Genomic DNA, 11,580 nt, shown 5'->3' with positions numbered 1-11,580 from the left:
TCCACCAATTGAATAGATAGCCGGCGAGATAAATATTGGACTTTTTTTCTGTTTTCTTAGCAGCTGGCACCTTTTAGGGTGATAATGTTATATGCAGAAGGATGTGACAAGTCCAGTGAAGTGGTAAGTAACTGTAGGGGGAGGTTACTTCAATCAATGCTAATTCTCCATCTTTGACACTTCGCTAGATTCTCCTCTCAGCATGGGGCACACAAGAACTTCCTGAGGCTGAACCACCAACATCCTAGGGGCTTTAGTCACTGCTCTCATCCCCCCACCAGACTTCAGGGTGGAATACAAGAGTCAGCAGCAGGGGAGGAGGATTCGGGGCTGGGGAATAATAACCAGGCCACTCAGTTATTTGAGTCACAGTAATAAGAAGCAGCTGCCGGCAGCTGGGCCGCCCCCTCTGCCTCCCTCACTGTTGCCTGAGCTCTTGTGAAGTGGGGAACAACGTGACACCCTTTCCGCCGGTACAGATTTCTTATGCCAGGTAAGCGGACATCTGCTAGTTAATGCAGCCTGGAGCTCCAGATGGTGTCTGGGGATGGCTTACGTGTCCATCTTCATGGAAACAGTCTGATAATTCAGTAGTGAAATCTGTTCTCAGACCTTTTGCCATGAGGATTATGCTGCCTGTACCACTACTAAGGGTATGACAACACGGTCACATTTTCTGGAAGCCAAAACCAGGAGTGAATTCGGAAAAGAGGACAAGTCTTATCTGTCCTTTATACTTTCTCTCCTTTTATGATCCATACCTGATTTCTGGCTTCTAAAACGGCATCAGGAAACCTGACCAAGTGGCCATATCCTAAAGCTATCCATTATTATACTAAGGCTACATGCACACGACCGTTGTTTTGGTCCACATCCGAGCCGCAGTTTTTGCGACTCGGATGCGGACCCATTCACTTCAATGGGGCCGCAAAAGATGCGGACAGCACTCCGTGTGCTGTCCGCATCCGTTGCTCCATTCCGTGGTCCACCAAAAAAATATAACCTGTCCTATTCTTGTCCGTTTTGCGGACAAGAATAGGTAGTTATATTAATGGCTGTCCGTGCCGTTCTGCAAACTGCGGAACGCACACGGACGCCATCTGTGTTTTGCGGATCCGCAATTTGCGGGCAGCAAAACACACAACGGTCGTGTGCATGTAGCCTAACCTATACCACGGTGCTTACACTCAACAATGCACAGACCCAAAGAGCAAGTATTGATTAAAAGTGAGATCCTCCTGCTCATCAGAGCGGACAGTCTAAAGTCAGTACTGATACATACAGACGAGGACGGAAGACGTGTGTAGATTTGGATTGGCATTGTTGTGGTAGATTGCACATTGTCACGGTCATGGTTGCAATGCATCTTGTGTTGTTGGAAGCCGTTGCCATGCCCGTGCTGCTTGCACTCTGTTCCTGGTTAGGCTCAGGCTATAGGACTGCTGCCTGTGTTAGATGCGGTTCAGATCTCTTGGAATTTCCTGCTCTCATGTTACTGCCACAATTGTGCAGATTTCGCCCCAGTCAGGCATTGTTATGGGATGATCCAGCTGTGGCTTTCCAGCACACACTGAGCTTTATGTAAACTCTTTCTCCAAGATATTTCGTGGATGAGGTAAGAGTTTTTTTTTTTTATTAACGTTCGGAAAGTATTTTCGCATCTAGTCTGCTTTCTGCTTCATACATAGAGAATAGGAGTAGTAATCCAACAGGAACTGTACAAGGGCTATTTAGTGATTCAATGTGTGTTGCCCCAGGCTACACTTTTCACATGTTGATGTTTGCAGAGCAGGAATTGTTGTGCGTGTGGTTCTTCTAGACATAAGTGTAGGATCTGTTCACAGAAATCTGATGGACCCACTGTAATTCAGTGGGATCTGTTATGAGATAGATCATATTGCATCAGTCCTATGCAATAAATTAGAATTACGAGCAGGGGCGTAGCTAAAGGCTCATGGGCCCTGGTGCAAGAGTTCAGCTTGGGCCCCCCTTCCCTTGTTGGCAAGGGGCAGGGGAGCACATAGCCTTGTTGTTGCCAGAAGCAAACATTGAAAGGGCACCCCCTCAATCTAAATTCTTGACCTAACTCCTTCCCTCCAGCCAGAGGTGTAAATTGACCAGCATGCACTTTCTATAATGCCAGTGTCTTATGTGGCACAAGGGTTTTTGGGCCCCCTCAGGCTCCTGGGCCCGGTAGCGACTGCTACCTCTGCACCCCCTATAGCTATGCCCCTGATTACGAGGATATCTGCATTCTCAGGATGCAACACATAATGGACATACAAATATCAAACAGACGTGTCTCTCATCTTATTCCATTTTGAGACTCCGTTGTTGCAAAAAAGCTCTAGATTGGGGGCAGGGGTACAATATAAAAGCATGAAAAAAAGCTTTAAATAGGGGGCAGGGGTACAATATAAAAGCATGACTCATATGTAATTTATAGTGTCCCCCTAATAAGGAATTAGCAAATGTTAAGGTTTTCTGGGAGTACAATATTGATACCCTATCCTCAGGATAGGTAATCAATATCAGATCCAAAGCCGGAGACCAGTCCGTGCATGGAGTCCTGGAGAAGGAAAAGGCAGACAATGCAAAAAGAAAAAAATCCAACGCTCAGTGTCTCACCAATACCAGATGGCAGGTCTACGCGTTTTGAACCAAACGGTTCTTAATCATGACATTAATATGAAGAACATTCACAAGATATTTAATACATGGAACAGGTCACATGTCCAATCACTCACTAAACACCAGGTGAACCAGTTGCAGCACAAATATCCAAGAAGACTCTAGATTGGTTAATTTTTTTGCCCACGTTGTGGTGGAGAATATGACAAAAAATTAACCAATCGAGAGCCTTTTTGGACATTTGTGTTGCACTCTAGGATCCCTAAGGGGTGAAATCAGAGACGGGATCTTATTTGCTGCTATTAGTCCCCGATGGTGTTTTCTGTATGATTTGGTCATGTGACTTGTACTATGTTTTAAATGTCCTGTGATTGTTGTTCATATTAAGGTCATGATTAAGAACAGTCTGATCTGAAATGCGTAGACCTGCTATGCAGTATTGTGCTCATGGAATTGCTTTTAATGGACTGCAATAAATAATATTTTTAGGTTGGACAACAAGTCCTGGAATTTACTTCTTTTGTACCAGTATTAGATTGGAGAGGGTTCTACTCCTGGCACCCCACCAATCAGCTGTTTGAAGGGACCATGGCGCTCCGTTAAGTGATGCAGCCATTTCCTAGGCCAGTGACATCACATTTATCAGTCACTCACATGGACCTGGGCTGCTATACCAAGCACAGCCATATGCAATGTACGGCGCTGTGTTTGGTATACTGTGAGGAGGCCGTATCGCTTGTCTGAGTTCTGTGGTCCTTTCAAACAGTTGATTGATAGGTGTGCCAAAAGTCCCCCACCAATCATATGTTAATGACCTCTCTTGAGGATAGGTCATCAATATTGTACTCCAAGAAAACCCCTTTAACTGTTCCTCTATCAAGATGACCTCCTACCAGTTCCCTCTGTCAGATAAACATGGAGTAAACAGATCCTCTAAAAACCACATGGGTGGTCATCTTGTTTTATTGTGTCATTTGTTCCATAAGGGACGACCAGTTCACTAATAAATTTCTGTCTCGACATGTGCAAAAGGATATCTGAAAATAAAATTGCGTAAAAAGTGTCTGGAGTCGCTGTGCAGTCATGTATATGTAAACCTGGCAATAACAAAGAAAGTTACTAAATAATTCAATGGTTTTTCAGACAAAGGCATGCTAATGAGGAAAGCCCGGCGACATTTTTCACTTCATGGTTAAACGCTCTTTAAACTTCCAGTTCCAGCTTCATTTGTGATAGGGCTACCTCTGTTGTGTTCTTTGTGGGGTAACTACTTGCTTCTTTTGTCCCCACAGTCAGCAGTCTTGACAGTTGTTAATGATGAGTGTGCTACCCCCAGTGCGGAGAGATAGGATTGTGGCAGAGATCCCCCAGGTAAGAAGAAGTGTTACTGGTTTATACCCTAATCAACATTGTCCTTCTGTTTTTGCCTAAGATTATAATTTATCAGTAAAAAATAAATGTTCATCTTTTTAAGCAGTTTATTTAGCATTATTTTACAACAGACTTGTTACCAGTGGTTGGACATTCCACAGTAATATTTATTTTACGCAGGTCGTTAGCTTGTTGATTGACTCCTGTTTGTCTCCATTTACATGGAGCAATCATTGGGACGGTATGTGATCCTCTGGATAGGTCCTCAGTATCTGATCGAAAGGGTCTTACAACCAGTACCCCCGCCGATCAGCTGGCAGTAGCACCACGGCCTTCTCTCATCTCACCAAACACAGCGCCATACATTGTATAGCGGCTGTGTTTGGTATCGCAGCTCAGCCCCATTCACTCCAATGGGGTTGAGCTGCGCCTTGGCCTAGGTGAGTGAACGTGACGTCAGATGGCCTAGGAAAAGCAAGAGAAGGCCTCGGTGATACTGTGAGTGCTGCTGGTTTCTCAAACAGCTGATCAGTGGGGCTCCCAAGTGTAGCATACCAAACCACAGGGGAAAACACGTGAAGCTCACGGTGGGACAATGGGTGCAATAGTTCATGTACTCACGGTTAGCAGATGCCTCCCTGGGCTGGCGTACAGTGGATGGGAAGACAGCAATAAATCCTCCGGGGCACTCTCGGTTGCAGGGAACACCAGCCAGATGGAAGTTGAGGTTCCCTTCATGGTAATTGGTGTTAGGTGCTTTTGCGTCTGGGCCCCTGGTTCGTGACGCCAGCACCGTTAGGTGCAAATGTTGAGAGTAGCAGTAGTAAAAATGAGGAGTCGGTTGTTGTAAACCAGTTGAACATTTACTGAAGAATCAATAGTCTCTGGACAGTTGGTACAGTTCATCAATGGAAAGCTTTTTCTATGGCATAAGTAATAATACGTTCACTGGTAATCCTATTATCAGGTAGTGGCAGTTGTCAATGAAGGAGTTGTCCTTTTTAAACTAGATACTTTACAGGCAAGGATCCTGGTGGTAATCCCAAGTCTACTCTATAGCACTCTGGTACTAAAGTATGCTATTATATATAGTTACTATGAGCTATCCTTTAAGAGCGTTCCCCTCGCGGCAGGAAAACACTTATTATTATTTGCAGGATACTCTTATAAATAGGTTTTTCCACTATGACCCGGAAGGCTTGTGTAGTGGATAAGGACAATTCTGCGCACTAACTGTCCATTTGTGTCCAGGCACTCGAAAAGCTACTCCTGGTCACTTGTGCTGATGAGGTCCATAAGCTAAGTTTAGCTGTTACCCTCGCTAGGCTCTCTGCATCTTTGTACATAGACTCACTGTCTGGTGCTTGGTTTCTGTAGTTATCTTCTCCAGGCTTGATCAGGGCCCAGAGGAAAGGAACACAGCTACATGGTGACTTTAGCTTGTCTCTCTCCTCCATGAACTTGCTTCTCCTCCTCTCACCAACTACTTCAACTAACTCACTTCCTGTCTAGACACACCCAAGCTACATATATTATGTGGTGCCAGCACCACCTAAGGGCGAGTGGGTGTAATTACATTGCCAGCCAGATAATAGGAAATACCATACATTGCAAATAAACACATATATATATATTCAGATGTTTAAAGTGTCCCATTTACACACATATGTGGGACGCTGCACAAGTGTGAGACCCCCACTATTCAGACTATTGGTCATCAGTAAAAAGCTCTCAGAAAACCCCTTTAGTGCAGTGTCATTATTGCCAGCAGCACGTCCATGTTTATATGAGGAGATGTTCTGCCAACAACCGATGATTTTTATGTCTGCTTAAAAGGTGCGATCAGCAGAGAAATTATGATTTGCTCATCTACTGGCTGATCATTTAGGCCCCTTTCACACGGGCGTTGCGGAAAAATTTGCAGGTGCGTTGCGGGAACACCCGCGATTTTTCTGCGCGAGTGCAAAACATTGTAATGCGTTTTGCACTCGCGTGAGAAAAATCGCACATGTTTGGTACCCAAAACCGAACTTCTTCACAGAAGTTCGGGCTTGGGACCGGTGTTCTGTAGATTGTATTATTTTCCCTTATAACATGGTTATAAGGGAAAATAATTGCATTCTGAATACAGAATGCATAGTAAAACAGCGCTGGAGGGGTTAAAAAAAATAAAAAATAATTTAACTCACCTAAATCCACTTGATCGCGATGCCGGCATCTCCTTCTGTCCCCTTTACTGAATAGGACCTGTGGTGAGCATTAATTATAGGTTTCACCATGGTAAAAGATCATGTGACGTACCATGTGATGACCGGAGTGACGTCATCAAAGGTCCTTGACCTATAATTAATGCTCACCACAGGTCCTATTCAGTAAAGGGGACAGAAGGAGATGCCGACATCGCGATCAAGTGGATTAAGGTGAGTTAAATGATTATTATTTTTTTAACCCCTCCAGCGCTGTTTTACTATGCATTTTGTATTCAGAATGCTATTATTTTCCCTTATAACCATGTTATAAGGGAAAATAATAATGATCGGGTCTCCATCCCGATCGTCTCCTAGCAACCATGCGTGAAAATCGCACCGCATCCGCACTTGCTTGCGGATGCTTGCGATTTTCACGCAACCCCATTCATTTCTATGGGGCTTGCGTTACGTGAAAAACGCACAAAGAGGAGCATGCTGCGATTTTCACGCAACGCACAAGTGATGCGTGAAAATCACCGCTCATGTGCACAGCCCCATAGAAATGAATGGGTCAGGATTCTGTGCGGATGCAATGCGTTCACCTCCCGCAACGCATCCGCGCGGAAAACTCGCTCGTGTGAAAGGGGCCTAAGTGTGCTCACATGCTGCAACGACTGTGTATGAATGCCCATACAGTGGTTCATTTGCCTGATTGTTGCCACATATTACAGATTTTTAAAGGTCCTTTTAAACTGACCGATAATGATTCCAATTATCGGGGATAAGTGTTTGTATAAACACTCCTTCCTGATAACTGGCCTGTGTAAAGCTGCCGGTGATCACTTGATAAAGGAGCAAACGCTGGTTCATCGGGTCATCATGTCTTTCACCAAAAATTATTGGGGAACATTTATCAATAATGATGTAATTTGCGCCAAAAAAATACTAACATTACAAATCAAAAGTGTTTTTTTTTTTACCTCATATATCAAAAGGTGCACGCCACTTTTAAAATGCGACTTTTAAAAAATATAAACTTGATTATCTGCCTATTTCTCTTGATTTGCGACATTTTAACGCCAATAGCACGAAAATGTGACTTTTTTTTACTGAAATGCGCCATTTCAGCCACCTCCTGCCAGACTGCACTTGCGACTTTTGAAACATATTTGCAACTTTTGAAGCATATTTGCGACATTTCCACTGGTAAATTGCGACTTTTGTCTCAGACTCGGGACGTTTTTGTTATTGTTTTGTTGGATATCAATTATTGACAGAACCCTGTCGTTTAGCTCATTTATATTAGATAAAAATAAATGCCTCCTGTTTTAATACTTTAATATCACTTGTTCCCATAATGGGTTGGTTTTTCTTTTCACAAATGTGACTTTTTGACAAAAAGTCACATCTTTATGCCATAACTGCGACTTTTTACACCATGCACCCCCACATAAGCTGGCCTAATTGTCCGCCAATAAGAGGATGATAAATAAGGTGTAATATGCGCCAATTTGATAGCTCCGCCCACTGACATTTATAACTAATTTCTGGAGTTATGCATTCTTTATAGTGAAAAATCTGGAGAAAACTGTTGATATATTTGGCGCAAATTAAAACGTTATTCTTTTTGACGCATTATATGCCATAATTCTTGTGCAACATGCTTAGTAAATGTCCCCTATTGTCTCTGTGAAGCACATCTGCTGTCCAGAAACATTCATTTTCTATGACAGGGGTATGCAACCTCTGGCACTCCAGCTGTTGTGAAACTACAACTCCGAGCATGGGAATTGTAGTGCCGAAGGTTGCTGACCCCTGCTCTATGGGGTCAAGTGATTGCAGCAGTGGTTGCCAATTCCCATACAGCGGAGGTGATTGCTACATGTAAGCAGGTCTCACCTCTGACAGGCCAGTAATTATCGGAAATGAACGTCTTGTTCCTGTTAATTGAGTGCTATGGTGGCCTAGCTAAAAGCTTGTGAATGAAAACAAGCCTGGAAAAGCATAAGGCCCCTGGCAGACGAGCATGTCTGGATTAGGTCCGGATGCGTTGCGTCTGCGACCAGGGAAAATCATGCGAGTAGGTACGCAATTGTAGTCAGTTTTGACTGCGATTGTATTCCGATGTTCAGTTTTTATCATTCGGGTGCAATGCGTTTTGCACGCGCGTGATAAAAAACTGACTGTGGTGCCCAGACCCGAACCCGGATTTCTTCTTTACTGAAGTTCGGGTTTGGGCTGGTGTTCTGTATATTTTATTATTTTCCCTTATAACATGGTTATAAGGGAAATAATAGCATTCTTAATACAGAATGCTTACTAAAATGTGGCTTTAGGGGTTAAATAAAAAAAAATAAAAAAAAAATTAACTCACCTCATCCTGTTGTTCGCGCAGCCAGCATCTTCTTCTTTCTTCTTCTTTCAGGACCTGCCAAAGGACCTTTGACGTAATCGCGCTCACCACGTGGTGAGCGCGGTGACGTCAGCTGCTGAATGAAGATAGAAATGATTACGTCATCAAAGGTCCTTTGGCAGGTCCTGAAAGAAGAAGAAAGAAGATGATGCCGGCTGCGCGAACAACAGGATGAGGAGAGTTAATATTTTTATATTTTTTAACCCCTAAAGCCACATTTTAGTAAGCATTCTGTATAAAGAATGCTATTATTTTCCCTTATAACCATGTTATAAGGTAAAATAATACAGTAAATTGTATAGAAGGAACGAGGGGGCACACACACCAGGGAAACACTAGATGGATGAATAATTTGATATTTAATGTTTAATACTCTAAAAACAAACCCCTAAAATCACATAAAACGTACATCAAATAACTACAATAGCAGCCTATATAGCATGTACATATAACGCCACAGATATAATATTGACAACTGTGCAGCCGGTGTAGTGATGAGACACTACTATGGGTACAATATATTAAAGTTTGATGTGTAACAGTTCATCCGAACAGTGTCCCAAATCATATGGTGCTGCACAGAGTAAACCAATAGCGGTAGTAATATAGGAAGTCCTGAAGATAGCCCCAACAGATGTATCGGATGAGGCAATGAAAATGACTATATGTCAATGTCCGGTATTTGAAGATAAGTACAGAGATGCGTACGGGTAAAGCGCATAGGCACTGGCCTCCAGATTACTTACAGTGTCCAGCCGCTTCAGGTCTCCCGGTCTCACCCCTCCTTGCTGCCTAACCGCAGCACGATTTCCCAGGTGGCCGAACACGGCCGTCTGTGGCGTCCCACGTGACCTGGTGCTCTGGGGTTCCGGGCAGACGCTTAGATGACGTCACTGCTTTGCGGCGGTAATTTTAAATCTGGATCTGGATCTCTTGCGCTTTCGATCTGAAGTATAGTTTCTTTGTCCTTTTTCTCCTTGAATCCACGCTCACTCTGTATGCCAGACGCGTTTCAGGGTCTTACGCCCCTTCCTCAGTGGCCACCGAGTGAGTGGATTCTCACTCCTTATATATGGTATTAGCCCACCCTCAATTGTGCTTTGTTCAGCTTGTTGCAATATGCGGGGTGGATTTAATTACTGCTGCATTTCTACTAACAATTAAAATGTTACATTCAAGTTAAAAACATGATACATAATAAATATTACTCCCCTTTAGTAAATACAACATTAAAATATCTTAAAAATGTTCTTGATATAGGATTGCAGGGTTAGAACTCCATTATGAGGAAAATCGCATTGAAAACGCTTCAAAAACGCAACAGTGTGAATTGCGTCTTCATTGCGGTTTTTATGTTTTTTGTGTTTTTATATTGTATAGAGTCAGGTGACCCTACCTAAAAGGATTGGACCAGAATGAAAAGATTTAAAAAGATATAAAAAGATATAAAAAGAGATATGAAAAGATTTAAAAAGATTTAGAGTGATCTTCATCAGAAATCATATATTGCAAGGGTAATTCATGGTTGTATAGTTGTATATGTAGGGAGTCATATACAACTATACAACCATGAATTACCCTTGCAATATATGATTTCTGATGAAGATCACTCTAAATCTTTTTAAATCTTTTCATATCTCTTTTTATATCTTTTTATATCTTTTTAAATCTTTTCATTCTGGTCCAATCCTTTTAGGTAGGGTCACCTGACTCTATACAATATAAAAACACAAAAAACATAAAAACCGCAATGAAGACGCAATTCACACTGTTGCGTTTTTGAAGCGTTTTCAATGCGATTTTCCTCATAATGGAGTTCTAACCCTGCAATCCTATATCAAGAACATTTTTAAGATATTTTAATGTTGTATTTACTAAAGGGGAGTAATATTTATTATGTATCATGTTTTTAACTTGAATGTAACATTTTAATTGTTAGTAGAAATGCAGCAGTAATTAAATCCACCCCGCATATTGCAACAAGCTGAACAAAGCACAATTGAGGGTGGGCTAATACCATATATAAGGAGTGAGAATCCACTCACTCGGTGGCCACTGAGGAAGGGGCGTAAGACCCTGAAACGCGTCTGGCATACAGAGTGAGCGTGGATTCAAGGAGAAAAAGGACAAAGAAACTATACTTCAGATCGAAAGCGCAAGAGATCCAGATCCAGATTTAAAATTACCGCCGCAAAGCAGTGACGTCATCTAAGCGTCTGCCCGGAACCCCAGAGCACCAGGTCACGTGGGACGCCACAGACGGCCGTGTTCGGCCACCTGGGAAATCGTGCTGCGGTTAGGCAGCAAGGAGGGGTGAGACCGGGAGACCTGAAGCGGCTGGACACTGTAAGTAATCTGGAGGCCAGTGCCTATGCGCTTTACCCGTACGCATCTCTGTACTTATCTTCAAATACCGGACATTGACATATAGTCATTTTCATTGCCTCATCCGATACATCTGTTGGGGCTATCTTCAGGACTTCCTATATTACTACCGCTATTGGTTTACTCTGTGCAGCACCATATGATTTGGGACACTGTTCGGATGAACTGTTACACATCAAACTTTAATATATTGTACCCATAGTAGTGTCTCATCACTACACCGGCTGCACAGTTGTCAATATTATATCTGTGGCGTTATATGTACATGCTATATAGGCTGCTATTGTAGTTATTTGATGTACGTTTTATGTGATTTTAGGGGTTTGTTTTTAGAGTATTAAACATTAAATATCAAATTATTCATCCATCTAGTGTTTCCCTGGTGTGTGTGCCCCCTCGTTCCTTCTATACGTTTTGCATTCTTTGTGGTCCTGAGGGTAGGACTAGAGGGTGAGCACCTATCCATACGTGATAGGGGTGAGCCGCTGTATCCCAATTTACTATTTAATACAGTAAATTGACTTTATCAATTTACTTACATCATCTCCTAGCACCCATGCGTGAAAATCGCACCGCATCCGCACTTGCTTG

At 42.7% G+C, this 11,580-nt stretch overlaps 1 protein-coding gene across 3 annotated transcripts in view; it reads left to right on the top strand.

Annotated features, from left to right (window-relative positions):
* Positions 1–213: 213 nt before the first annotated feature.
* The window catches only part of RAB34 (RAB34, member RAS oncogene family), a 50,661-nt gene continuing 39,294 nt past the window's right edge, over positions 214–11,580 (top strand). For 2 of the 3 annotated variants that reach the window (XM_040421793.1, XM_040421791.1), the window contains exons 1-2: positions 214–493; positions 3,924–4,002. In XM_040421793.1, the coding sequence (XP_040277727.1) occupies positions 3,946–4,002 (57 nt within the window). In that variant the 5' untranslated portion in view covers positions 214–493; positions 3,924–3,945. Of the gene's footprint in view, positions 494–1,466; positions 1,616–3,923; positions 4,003–11,580 lie in introns of those variants that run through there. The other variant, XM_040421792.1, reaches the window with a different exon arrangement.

This window comes from Bufo bufo, chromosome 3 (assembly GCF_905171765.1).
Source record: "Bufo bufo chromosome 3, aBufBuf1.1, whole genome shotgun sequence".
NCBI classification, from domain to species: Eukaryota; Metazoa; Chordata; class Amphibia; order Anura; family Bufonidae; genus Bufo; species Bufo bufo.
Note: the sequence above shows the minus strand (reverse complement) of the source record. Positions and strands in the feature narration are given on the sequence as shown.